At 39.7% G+C, this 13,635-nt stretch overlaps 2 protein-coding genes across 4 annotated transcripts in view; one reads left to right on the top strand and one right to left on the bottom strand.

The window, feature by feature from the left end:
- Window positions 1-1,124: 1,124 nt before the first annotated feature.
- LOC115757745 (transcription factor A, mitochondrial) lies at window positions 1,125-2,398 on the bottom strand. Of its 2 annotated transcripts, XM_030698136.1 has the most exons (3): window positions 2,207-2,393; window positions 1,547-2,125; window positions 1,125-1,484 (listed from the first exon to the last, which is right to left on the bottom strand). In XM_030698136.1, exons 1-3 carry the CDS (start codon window positions 2,269-2,271, stop codon window positions 1,358-1,360), a joined length of 771 nt encoding a protein of 256 aa, XP_030553996.1. In that variant the 5' UTR covers window positions 2,272-2,393; the 3' UTR covers window positions 1,125-1,357. The 2 variants fall into 2 exon arrangements, with proteins under 2 accessions (XP_030553996.1, XP_030553995.1); XM_030698135.1 differs by having other exon boundaries at window positions 1,547-2,398.
- A 3,600-nt stretch (window positions 2,399-5,998) lies between these two features.
- LOC115757744 (ABC transporter G family member 23) overlaps window positions 5,999-13,635 on the top strand; it is a 28,554-nt gene continuing 20,917 nt past the window's right edge. The window contains exon 1 of one of the 2 annotated variants that reach the window (XM_030698131.1): window positions 5,999-6,179. In XM_030698131.1, the coding sequence (XP_030553991.1) occupies window positions 6,055-6,179 (125 nt within the window). In that variant the 5' untranslated portion in view covers window positions 5,999-6,054. The remainder of the gene's footprint in view (window positions 6,180-13,635) is intronic. The other variant, XM_030698130.1, reaches the window with a different exon arrangement.

The following is a 13,635-nucleotide window of genomic DNA, read 5'->3' as shown; positions in this document are numbered from 1 at the left end:
AAAAAATATTATTATTTGAATCTTTTTAATTTTCCGAAATACCCATGACTGAAAATCCACGAGTTAAGTACTAAAGATCTTCAACAAAGTGCATGCCTTTTAAATGTTTACAATTAAAAACTTTATTCTTATGCTTCTACAAAAATGTACTTCTTGAAATTAGGTACATCTTATGGTACAAAATAACAAATTGAATTCTCATTGAGTAGTCATCAAATCAAGCCGTTATCACACCTACACACTCACACATACAACGTGTGCGGAGAGCGTGAGAGTGAGCGCACAGCGCTGACCATTCCAGTAGTCAGCAACATTCCAGTTGTCAGCAGCATTCCAGTCACTTAAAATGGCTGTCTTCAGTCTGCAGCCAAGCCTATCCCAATTCTTGCCGCTGTGCACCTCGTTCATTTCAAATTCGACTCAAGCAGCGTGCGGTTGTGTCTGCGCATAAGATCCGACTTTTGACTTCTAAATAGATGCACATGCATAGTTAGGCTGTACTATTGATAATGTTTTTTTTTTTTGGCTATTTTATTCTGCACATTTGAGGTGACAAATTGATTGTATATTTGTTTACCGTGATCTATGCAGATAGATTAAAACTGTGCCGATTACCGTGTTAAATCAACTAAATATCAAGTGTGATCTTAACCCCGTAAGACTCAGACACGTGTTTGCTTTTAGCAGACGCATCTCGATTTGGCCAATGCCACGTGTAGGCCAATACTATTTTTAATTAAGTTACATACTAAAGAAAAGCTTAAGTTCCTTATAAATAAACCAATTCTGGATGATTTTGAAATAACAAGGGCTCGAAATTGTTAAAATCCCAAATTTATAATGTCTATATGCTTTTCGTTCAATAATGATATTTGACGAAGGCATTGTGCACAGCTGTATTTATCAGTATACATTTTCCATTTTTAAGATAAGATTTCGGAAGTGTAAGGGCATCTAATCTTTAGGTAGTTCAAAGATAGACAAAATAAATTTTTCTACCATTCACATAATTTAAAGAACCTTTGATCAATTGAATAACATCAGAAATTACTTATACATATATATTTTTGAAGGGGCATCATTTTAGACATGATTTCTATAGTAACCTCCAATTAAACTCCAGATTCTTTATAAGTATTTAATACATTATGCTGAAGCTATTTACATTACTCGAAATGAATATTGAGAACAGATCGCGCACAGCATTTAACTGGACCATAAGAATCGACTTATTTTATACTTATAAAGGCGAGCAAGGAACCTAACAAATTAAATTTTCACACGATGAAAAACTAAAGAAAGCAAACTGGTGGTTAAAAAAACGAAACATGTGTTGGCAGATGATGTGTGGTTCAGACTACTTCTCTTTCAGAGCTTGGGCTTTGCGTGGCTTGGGCTCTGGCGGATCGATGAGGTTGCCATGACGTACAACATCGATATGGCCCAGACGTATCATTTTCTCCTCCCAAATCGAAATGTTTTTTCTGCAAGGCAAATGGGCGTTAATAAAGGCTTTTTATAGATTGGAGTTGGGTAATATACACACTTGTACTGGTCCAGTTCCTTGCGCGATTCGCGCAGATAGACTGCTTTCTCTTCGTCCGAGAGGCGAGTCCATTTGGCGGTCGCCTTTTGGTGCCATTCGCGATACGTTTGATTTGGTGTTTGTGGCGTATTCGTGCGCTCGCTGGCCACAAAGCGCAGAAAGGCGGAGGCCGGCTTCTTGGGGCGTCCCAGTTCCTTGATACGTTTGCGCAGCTGTTTCCGCTCTTTGGCATCGCTGATGTCCTGTTTCATCTGTTTGATTTCAGCGCGTTGCTGGTCGGTGAGCGTGGCATCATATTTGGTGCGCTGCTCCAGGTAGAGCTCCTGATCCTTTTTGTACTCTGACTGCAAGCGCTCCTTCAGCTTGGGATCGACATCCACCCAGCTCTTGGACAGTTGGCGCACAACCTCGACTGTGGTTATCTTTGGATCCTTTGCCAGCATCTTGGGTCGCATTTCGCGCATGAAGCGAAAGTATGGCGTCAGCGGCTTCTTTGGCCTGGGCGGCAGGCCAATCTGCTCCTCCAGCGACTTGGAGTGCAGTGCCGAGCTATTGCTAAGGCTGGCGGCGGCCAATGGTCTGTTTGTGTTTGGCGTAGGTGTGAAATTTTTGTTGATTTGATCTGTATGTGCAGTGTCTGAGTTTTTGGCTACAACTTGCCTGACTTTGCTAATTAGCGACCCGATGAGGGAGCCTCGCGACAGCAGCGTCGTTGTGTAAATCATTTTCAATTGGTTTTGTCTTTAATAGCGCTCTTAAAAGTTAATACTTTTAGTTTGTTTTTCAGAGTTTTTGCATTAATAACTTGTTGAATTTACAATCTGAATAAGTTTACGTAAAAAATGCGGCGTTTTGGCAGAGTTGCTTTGATTTCACAGCTGTCAGGCTATCGTTAAAGCTATCGATAGTATCGTTTAAAATTAAGAGAAAACACTATCGCCATATTAAAGCATATTAGATTTGCTTAGTATAAATAAAAATAAACATGACCTACTTACCTATTCGTGCTATGGTTTTCTATTTAATAAATTAAAATAGATATAATCTGTGATTTAACAACTAGTATTTTCTTATCGATAGCTGGTGTTAAAGTATACTAGCATAGGTGGCGCCAGTTGAATTTGCAACCCGAGCCGTTAGGTGCATAGAAGGCGCTGCATGCTTTGCAACTCTGTTGTGTGCGACAGCGATGGCAATAGAGGTGGAGCAGTACGACAATAGTAACGCGCGTAAATTTGAAACATGTCAGATTAAAATGGATTTAATTGAAGTTAATTGAAACGTTCAAGCGAAATTGTTTTAAAAGCCCGATAACTATGGCTATAAGGATAACGTTTTAGTTGTTAGCACTGAATTATTGTTTATAGCCCATAAAATTTTATCTGCTATTATATGCATATTAATGCAATTTTGAGGCGTTTGCTCAGTTTGATAAACCGGATATTAAAATCTTTTATGCTCTAGTGAGCACTTGTTGCAATTGTGTTTGCGGTTGCTTGACAATTTGTCGCTGGCAATTGTTGCACACAGTCCGATGTTGTGTTTATTTGTTGCTCGCTTTTGGCCAATTTACTTATTGGCTTACTCCACATAGAGGTTGTCGCACCAAAAATTTTCTCGACAAATGTGTGCACAATACAAATCTATTTCGACGATCCCAACCGACCTGATTTCAATTTTGTGGGAATGCACCAATATACATGAATATATGTTTATATATGGACATATTTGTTGCTTTTCCCTGACTTCCGTCAAGTGCGCTTTGCACAGCCAGCTTGATTCGGCCAACTCCCAGCCGCATTATGTAACGCTTTTGCGAATGGCTGTTTTACTTCTTCTGGTCGACGATTTTTGGCTGGCCCTCGTTGCGCATACGCCCCGTTTGCTGAGGCGCGACTGCAATGGGCGACTGTGTGTGCGCACGTGTGTGTGTGTGTGTGTGTCGATTGTGCAAGCGGCTGACACAAATTCTTTGACGCCGCCGGCCAATGTTGCAATTTGACTCGTTTGGCTATTTTGCGCGAAAACCCAACACAACTCAAAAAAAAAAAAATTAAAAATAACTTGTTTCGTGTCCAGTTCGATTTGCCGAGGCAATTATCAAATGCGGCGGCTGCATTTAAATTTTGCTCATGAGTTGCTTTATTTATTTATTTTTTGCTACCGTTTCCTTAGTGAATGTGGACGTGCTTTGGGTCGGGGTCTGGCAATGACAACGACAACGACTACGACAACAAACCGTTTGCACAGCCGGCAACATTTGTGAGCTCGTATCAAATGCTCTTGAGCAAAAGGCACAACAGAAATCAAGCGACGAACGGCCAAAAGGCAGGCAATAAAATTGAACAATAAATACACAAAAACAACAGAAACGACAACAAATACAAGCAAAACTACAACAAATACATTGTGTGCTTCAAACTTTCTTTTTATGCGCCACATTTAGCTGCCGTTTCTTTGGCCAAACATTCGTCGTCTCTGGGCCACGTTTGTAAGACGCCTCATTGATTTTTAGCTGCGACGCCAGCGTCGCTGCCTTTGACCATAATTGTTGCAATTTAACGACGTCGACGCCGACGCCCGACTCCCGACGCCGATGTGGATGAGGTAACCGCCAGCGTCTATAGCTGTGCCTGCCTTCTAGACCCAAATAGAGTGGACCCAAACAGCGGCAGTCGTCGTTGGAGTTTCAGCGTCTGCATTTGCTGATGTTGTTTTGTTTGGCTTTGTTTGCTTTGGCATTTTGTTTGGCCATTTGCATACCAATTAAAGCCCAGTACAAATGAAATCAATATTCAAACAAAGCGATTTGTCTGCTGCAATTTGCGCAAGAGACGCTTTCGCTTTCGCGGCGCTGCCGCTCCCGACTTCTCGTTGTGTTGCACGCAATTAGCATAAATGCAGTCAAGTGCTTATATAACAGAAGGCACTCTGATCCAGATTTAAGACGCCATCATATGGTGGTCAATCAATATGAATGTGAATCACAGCATGCGATTTTCTAATTTCGCCTGATCTCCACACGGCCCGGCACGTTGACGGAAATGTGTGAATTAAGCATGCACATTATCGGAGAAAACTTTTCACCGGCATACAAAATTGTTGTTAAATGAATTAACGTATAAAGTTCATTGCGGTTCAATTTCACTCGAAAACTTATCGGCACAACAACAAGTCATCTTTGGGCCAACGTTTGATAAGCGGCTCAAGAGTTCATCAAAGTTCAGTTTAGTTCATCATTAGCCGCTTTTGTTGCTGCTGTTGTTGCTGTTACTAATTTGACACTAAGTCCATGGTTGTTTGTACACATTTTGTGGCCCTAAAGAGCTTAAGCTGCCATTGCCCACAGCCATATAACGGTGCTGAGCTCTGCTCCTAATGAAGTGGCATAAACTGTCCATTGTCGAATGCAGGCATGGTGGGCGTCTGCGTATTGCCAACAGCTACCGGAATTTGGAAGGTGTGTGTTAAATGCATGCAACAAATTAAGGGAAAATATCATTAATTAAGTATTTTGATTAATTAACTGGCAGCCATTTGCCTGAATGATTGAGTTGGAGTTCGTTGCCTAAGTCTTTTGTTTTGTCTGCACACCGAATGCCCGCCATTTGAGGCATCTCGAGAATTTGTAGCTTAAATTGAGTGCTTAAAACATATGCTGCTGCTTTTACCACACAGCCCAGCCAAGTTCGTTGCCTTTGCAACCCAGCTGCAGCGCAGGTTTGGATCAACTGCTTATGAGCCATGGTTGGAATTACGTACATTTTAACAGCTGGCTAACGCTCCCACTCTGTGCAGCTGTCTCTCTCTCTCTTTCGCTGGCTTCGCTCTCTCAGTAAATCTCTCTACGTTTCGTCTACTTTTTGGCAGCTCTTGCGTGCAGTGCGCGCTTCGCCTGCTTTCAGTTTCGTTTTTAACTTCGGCGCGTTAGGCAGCAGCTGCGCCAAAAACTAAGTAAAAAGTAAATCAAAATAATAATAATAAATAAACGTGTAATACGCGCGTTTTATAAGTTAAGTTATAAACCCAATTACGTGATTTGCCTGTCGCTGCCGTTACCGTTGCCGTTGCCTTCACGCTGTTGAGCATCGTCGTCGTCGTTGACTTCGTAATCATCCGGCTTGTTTTGTCTTCGTCCGCGTCAACGCCTCGTGCCCAAGACAGCTGTTTGAGCCGCTGCTGTCAGAAGTAGTTAGGCAATAGAAACGTAAACGGCTGACAACAAAAACAGCAACAACAACATTAGACGCAACAACACGCTTCGTTTGTATATAAAGTTCGTCGCCTAAGTCTTTTGTTTCTTTCTGCATTCTGCAAACGCGTGCGAATCTCAGCATAATAAACGAAACAAAAGTGTGTATAGATAAAGATTGAAATAAAGACGATCAAAGCAGAGGCAAAAACCCGTTGTGCAACTATTTCTAGTAGCATTCGCCACCAGCAGCCATTGACAAAGAGCCGGCTCCGGCTCCTTAAGCGCGCGTGCAGCCAGAGAGCCAGCCTCCATAATGGCGCCCAAGAAAGAGGCAACCTTGAGCCCGCAGCAACAACACCAGCAACAACCACAGCAGCAGCCGGTCATGGATTTCGAAAGGATAAAACGTCATTTCAGCTGGTCGGATCCGAGTGCCATGTGAGTCATAAGTAGTTAATAGTGCTCACTAGGTGTTGTTGTTTCTGTTTCTGCTGTTCATAATCTCAAGTGCCATCTTAATGGCCAACAAGTTACAAAAGCAACATCAACAAGGCTAAAACCACAAAACGGAACTCAATGCAAAACCAATTTAATTGCCAGGCGAAGCAGCACACTAAGTAAATCCACATTGAGAATGTGTATGACATGACTAACAAATGGAATCTACTCTCAGGCCTGCTGGTCTCTTGTTTTGGCCCAGTCTTTTGTTTATCGCTGGCAGAGGCAACAACAAAAGCGGTTGACTTTGAACACGTGCTCGACTCAAGAATCAAATGTTAATTTCTTGGTTTGTTGATTTCCAACTCGTTTCCGACCTAATCAATTGTCCATTGCTGTTGTCTTTCGAAAATTGTACAGATATTGTGTACAATAGACATAATTGAGACTCAATTCTGTAGTTAGCAGAAATAATGAATTGCAAATGAAACCTCAAGACTGTGGTGCCTTTAAATGCTGCATACTAGACTATTCCTTGGAATATATGAATTAATAAATATACATTGAAAAGTTAACAATAAATGCGAAGGTTAAGTTCGAGTTTCGCTTTATTTAACAGTAAGATTCTCACTTGAGAGCCACAATAAAGACACAGAGCTGCCAGCCTGAGCTGCGCGTGGAAGTAAAGTACTATAATTTATTAATATTATGAACAATAGATTTAAATTTATGTTTGCTGTATGTTTTACCTGAGGATTCCAGTACAAAAATAAAAAACAAGGTAACAGATAATTCCCGCCATAAGAGTGCACGCGGATTGTCATTTTGACATAGTTACCAAAATGTTTATTTTTCGATTTAAAGCGAATATTTAAGTTTATTTGAAATAGAATAACGATTCATTTTTGCGTTTAGACAATTACATTTGACGGTAAGCAAAAACTATAAAGGAGATATTTAAATTTTAATTTGATATACGATTTAGACTTCGAATTCTGGGGTTTTCGAAGCTGGATAGTTCTTTACATAGGTCTGACATCTTTGTCTGCGAGAAAGTAAGGCTATCCTCGTCACGCCAAATATTTAATAACTCTTATAGTTATTGCTTTTTTTGCAGATATGCAAAATGCCCTAGTCCAGCTCGAAATGCTTTGAAAACAGAATATTTTTCTTAGAATATGATCCTACTATTCCACCGATATTTTCTAAAACAGCTATATGATATAGTGGTCCGATGTTGATAAGATTTTGCATATAGTATATAAGGATTATAATAAAATTAATACGATTATAATGAAATTAATACGTAAGTTTGGTCAAGTTATCTTAATAAAAAAAGGTTTCCATATCAGAACCAACTATTCGACCGATTATTCCTATGACAGATATATGATATTGTTATCCGATGTTGATAAGATTGACGGACCTATGCAATGTTCCAACACGATAAACATAAGACAGATAGATATGGCTATATCAACTCGGCTGTTGAGATTTTTATAGAATATACAAACTTTATGATTTCGGAGATGTTACCTTCTATGCGTTCCACATCTCATGACAAAGTTAAAATACCCTCTACAAATACTCTCTAAATTAAATAAAATTTTATTGTTAATAAAAACGATGAAAGGCAGATTTAAATCTCTGTTTAATGTGTTAATTCTGGCTATATAAAATATTAAAAAGCTGTAAGTATTTAAAAAACGTCATAAATAGAACACATAAATATCATGAATATATATTTATTATTATATATCGTTTTCATCAAGTGATTGTGATTTTAAAAAGAGAAAATAAATGTTCATAGCACTGCGTGGCTGCTCTAATTGTGCCTTTGCTGACACACTTAACTGCAGATCCAGATACTTTTAGAATGAGTTTCTCTCCTTTAGCTGCGCTTCAAAACTTGGCTGAGTCGAGCTCAAGTGCAGCGCAAATAAGTGATTAGTATGAGTTGTTCGTCTGATGACATCAGTTCATCTGCTGCGTTCACACCTTTCGGTGCCGATAATTGATGCTGACGTGCAATACAGCCAATAAGCCACTCCAATGTTCAAAAGTTCTGGTATTTTCCAAACTTGTTTTACTTATTCAATTTGATGTTCTAATTTGTTGTGAACGGGGGATTCACATCGCATGCAGCGCGGTAGCGTTGAGGCAATGTCCTCGTGCAACTTAATGCATGCATTTCGCAATTCGTTTCTTATACGATGTCTGCAAAAATAATATAATAACTGAATACAAAACAATTTTGTACACGTCATGCTATTTAAGCTTCGCGTTTTAATTGCACTTAGGCTAAGCAACAAAAAGTGACGGTGAAATTTGCAATTATATAAATACAAGTTACAAGTGCGAGCATTTGTATACCTATTCATTCATCACATATGCATGTGCATGTATGTGAGCATGTATGTGGCAACAGCTATTTTAGCGAGTGCTTTAACGCACGACTTGAGCCACAAGCTGGCGAGCCTTTAAATAGAACCCAGGGCCGTCTGCCTGAATTTAAGTGTTAGACATTTTAATTTGTCTAATTGCAAATTTCAATAATTTCACTGCGCTGCGCTAATCACAATAAATAACAATAAATAATGAGGCTTTTATGCACACCGAACAACCATTATTAACTTGAGCGCATGAGCGCCGCATCCGGCAGCCACAAAAATGTGCGAAAAAAAAACAGTGTGTGCTTTAGTCGACTAGGGAATACCCTAAGCCTTCTTCTACCAACAGCAGGTTAGAGGGCTCGACTAGGTGATACCCTGAACTTTTCTTAACCTACTGCAAATGCCGCAACATTAAAGATGCTTTATATATATATATGATGCTACAAGTCAAATTCGGGGACTCTAGCTCAAAAGAAAAAAAAAAAACAGGATCTCGTTGTCGATTCTTATCGATTACTTGAAAGCCGGGGCATCTTTTCGATTATCAGAAACAAACTTATACTACGCAGGCATCTTAAGGATCTACTATTCAAGACGGCCAGATCGACTCGGCTATTGATGCTGATCAAGAATATATATATTTTATGGTGTCGGAGATGCATACTTCTGCCTGTGAAATACATTTGCGTAAAACCAATATACCCTTTAACCCATTCCTATTGCGTTCAGGGTATAAATAACACTTGACCATGATTCAATACAATTGCGGCGACTTGCCAAGTTGGGCTCAGATATTTATGCAAAATAGGCGCACTAATAAATTTGCCATTAATATAGTTTTTTGTTAGCGCATGACATAACAATACTGTATCAACATTTGATGAGAAAGCCCAAAATAAATGGGGACTTGCTTACAACATTTTGGATTGACTGTAGGTCGGGGCTATGGCCGCTTTATCGATTGTGGCGTGTGTTTTAACGGCTTTTATTGTTGTTTGATTTTGTGTGTTTTAGGCGGCACTCATTAGACGATTATCAACAAATCACGGCTTCATTTCCGCATAAACCAGTTAACCGGCGGCTGCATTTGGAAATCGTTTTAGCTTGTCCGATAAGTTGGACTCCCATATTAACAACCCAGAGACACACACAGACATGGCGTGCTCCTAATTACTGCGCTTGTTCGACTTTGTTTTTGTTGATGCTGCTGTAGCAAGCGGGTCACGCCCCCGCAGACACAAATGCACTTAAACTGTTTTTCTCAATGTCACTTCTAATTGCCTGGGTAATTAAAATACCAAAAGCATTATATGACAGGGTGTAGAATACGGGACGTACAAGCTGTTAATGATAACTGCTAACTACGTTGCTGCAGATGCGCATATAATATAGCTAGTTTTTGTATGTGCATCATAGATACGTTTGCAAATTTCATGTTTCCATTTAAATTTGGCGCTAAACAAATCAAGCAGGTTGGCAGCGCGTTTCATAGCAGCTAGCTTTAGCGCGGCTGCCGTTGCACCAAAGCTTTGCTATAGCTTGCAGGTAACAAACAACAGATGGCGCTTTGACTTCGGACAGATTTAAGCTGGGCAAAGCTTTGCTTTTAGCTAGACTGAACTAAAGTTCAAATTTTATTCAACACACACTCACACGCACACACACACAAACAGTAGCATATAGTGGCATTTGATCTGCCTATATGCCATATAAATGTGAGTGTGTGTGTGTGTGTGTGCGTTAACGCCACTCGGCTTTAATGGGCTCCAAAGATCACAGTCGACAAGCGATATTAAAGCAAATTACATTAATCTGCTAACAACAACAATATGAGAGTAAAAACAAAATATAACATTAAAAATAGCACTCAAAACGTATATTGCGCCTTTCCACAACAGAACATTTGAGAACATTTTAGCTACCATTTTCTGGAAATTAAAAGTGGCCAATATGTACATTTTGGCCCGTGGGCCATTAGGCCGCCGCGAGAGACACGCATTTATTGCCTTTTAGGGCCATAGAAATTAGTAGGAAATGAGCGCCAGTAAGTTAAACGGCCATTGACCAGGTCGGGTAACCCTCAGCGCACGCACCTGTCGAAATTCTCGGCAATATGTGATTTACGTTGCGAACAACCTTTGTCCACATTGAGGCTAAGCTTTGGATTGTGTACTTGTATTATCGGGAGCTCTAAATGAACTCAATCACGTAGCTTTTTCAGGAATTTCTTATGTCATTCTTTACAAGCCTGTCACAATAAAAGGTGTACTGTTTCTTTTGCATGCAAAGGATGAACATTGGGGGAGCTTTATTTTTTGTCTTTTTTAAGGTTCCATGTAATCATGGCCAAGAAAATGTAAACTTCTTTTTGAGGTGCGCTTCAGGTACTTTTATCCATTTCATGTGCTCAAAAGGCAGCAAAAGTTAAACCTGAATTGACGCACATATTTTAAAAGCAATATAATATTTTTAGCATATATCTATATTTTTTAAACAGAAAAATAGAAATTGGCTATAATGAAGACCTATCCCTATGGCCTGATGCTAAGGGCGAGTCATTGGATCAAACTGTAAAACGAGTCACAGAAATATTTTGTTTTTTTGTTTATTGGTATATTAGTATATAGATACATAGTAATACAAACATAATAATAAAGATACAGAAAGAGAAAGGTCTTAAAACAAGCCAATTTGTACTTTATTACTTTATAACAAAAACTCTTTAAATTTTGGACGCGAATCAAGTTTAACATATTTTATGTAAAATTCGCACCTTATTTCAAATAATTTCTAAATTATATAAATATATAGCTAAACAAATTTTTTCGTAATCTATTTGTTTTTAAAAAATTCTTAAGAATTTGAACCTTATTTGTATTCAGGATAATTCGCACTTGATTTCAGATAATTTCTAAATGATTCGTAATTTATAAATTGATACAAAATTCCTAAAATATTGAGCGCGAATCAAGTTCATTTCAGATAATTTTTAACTGACATAAATATATATAGATAAGAATATAACACTCTAGATTTGAATCGAGTGTCAATACAATCGTGATTATTGATCCATTGATCATATTTTCATTCCCAAAAGTTTCTCTTCTTCATGGCACATTTTGGGCTACATTTTTGAGTACTTTCACTGAATGCAAGAAGCCCATGTATTGTCTTAGGTCCAACCCCTAACCGCCCCTTCTCCGCCTTCCGCACTATTTTGCGTCTTTTTGCGTTTATTTACTTGTGGCATTAACGGCAATTTGCTTGGTACGCTAATTGGCTTAAATTTGTTTGAAAAAAGCAAAAGAGGCGCTTGCACAAGGCGCTCAATCAACTATGTTTTATTTAACAATTTTGGCAACGCCAACAAAATTCGGACTCAAATGCCGCGCATTGTACGCCAAAGTTTTCCCTCGCCCAATTACTGGAGCCAGTGGCCGAAATGTTGAGCGCATTGTGACTACGCTCCACTAGCTCCACATTTGGGTCTCTGGCTGGCCGCTCGGCTGGTTGTGTGGCGATATCTTTTGCTCATTTGCCAGTCGAATTTTACAGAAGACCTTGACACATTTGGGGCGTGTGTGTGCTCGTGTGAAGTCGAACCTTTGGCCCAGTCTCGACTAGTTTGAGCTAGCGCCAAGTTAAATACGGATTTCAAATGGACCGAGCCAGAGATAAAAAGGCAGATATAGCTAAAAAAAAATAAAAAAAATAAAAAACTCCAACAAATTATTGCAATTTCCTTAGTGCGCGTGTGGCTTTTATGCGACAGACGCAAATTGTAATAAATTAAGTTGCTTGCGTCTGCCGCTCTTTTGCATTTGGCTGGATGGCTTAAAGCGCTGCATCGGCAGCAGAAACACAACTCGGGCTATGCTTCAAGAATTGCATAATATTTGGCAAGCAACAACAGCTGCCACAACAGGCAAGAAATAACAGCAGCAACAACAACTAGCTCAACCGGACCGAAGAGCGCAGTTCGCATGCTAGAGATGGGCTTTAAGTCGTGTTTGAGCTTTCAGTCTTGCAGTAAGTCGAAGCTCATTGCAAAGCTCATGTTAATTTGCAGGTTCGTTTCATTGACATAAAGCTCAACAGTGTTTTTCGTATACATTTAATTGCAAACACTGCTCAAATTGACAGGTGGATAAACTGCCTGGCATCTTTTAACTAGCAGCTAAGTTATAAGACTGAAATACTATAACTATTTGCAATGTTCACGCCGTGTCGTGCGGAGTCGAGCCATATTTGTTGGCCCAATCGCAAGCTTTATAGCCGCTAAAAGCTTTTTGGCCAACTGCTGGCAAATTCAATAATAAAAAAAAAAATGCGAACGCAAAAGGCATAAAAGAAGAAATAGGTGATTAGGACACAGCGAGAAAACGAGTTTCAAAGCGAAAGGGAAAACTTATCGCAAATGGAATTGCGTTAAGCGCTTTATGAGCCGACTTTACATTGAAATTGCCCCCTTAAATGCAATTAATTAGCCAAGTTGCCACTGCTGCTGCTGCTGCAGCTGCACAGTTTGAGATTGAGACAGCTTCCCAGCGTCTTCCTCAACGTATTTATGTTTCGCCCGTTCTCTCTCTCTCTCTCTCTCTCTCTCTCTCTCTCACTCTCTGATGCGACCTTGTGCTTGTTTTATTTACAGCACTCGCAACAAAACTGAAATGAAATTGTTTACATGAATGAATGGGCATGGTCTTGGCCAGTTCGTCTCTCCGGCGGACTGGCCATAAATTCGATGAAGTAAAAAAAAAATGTACATTTGAAAGCTCGTAAAGTCAAATGCTGAAACAGTTGCAAGCAGAGCGGAGCCTGCGTTGAGTTGTTGTTAAATTGATGCCATGGGCAAAAACCAAAATATTGTCAACCAAATTTCTTTTAGCTGTTTGCCATTTGCTTTGTCTTGTTATTGTTGTTTCTGTTGCTTTTATTGTTGTTGCTGCTGCTGTTGTTTCTTCTGCCTTTTTTCTGTCAGTTGTTGCACTGTCCAGCGGCGAAGTCAACAAACTTGTTCAAGGCGCAGCCGCAGCCGTCGCTGCATGACTTGCCAGAAAAGC

The sequence above is a fragment of the Drosophila novamexicana genome, unplaced genomic scaffold (assembly GCF_003285875.2).
Source record: "Drosophila novamexicana strain 15010-1031.04,08,12 unplaced genomic scaffold, DnovRS2.1 tig00000108-arrow-pilon, whole genome shotgun sequence".
NCBI classification, from domain to species: domain Eukaryota; kingdom Metazoa; phylum Arthropoda; class Insecta; order Diptera; family Drosophilidae; genus Drosophila; species Drosophila novamexicana.
The sequence above is the reverse complement of the archived record's forward strand: the minus strand, read 5'-3'. Positions and strand labels throughout refer to the sequence as shown.

Excerpts from the sequence above, each read along its gene's own strand:
- LOC115757745 (XM_030698135.1), bottom strand. The coding sequence starts at position 2,271 with ATGATTTACACAACGACGCTGCTGTCGCGAGGCTCCCTCATCGGGTCG. Across the intron at positions 1,485-1,546 it reads AAGGAACTGGACCAGTACAA|AAAAAACATTTCGATTTGGG; the intron begins GTGTGTATATTA and ends TTTGCCTTGCAG.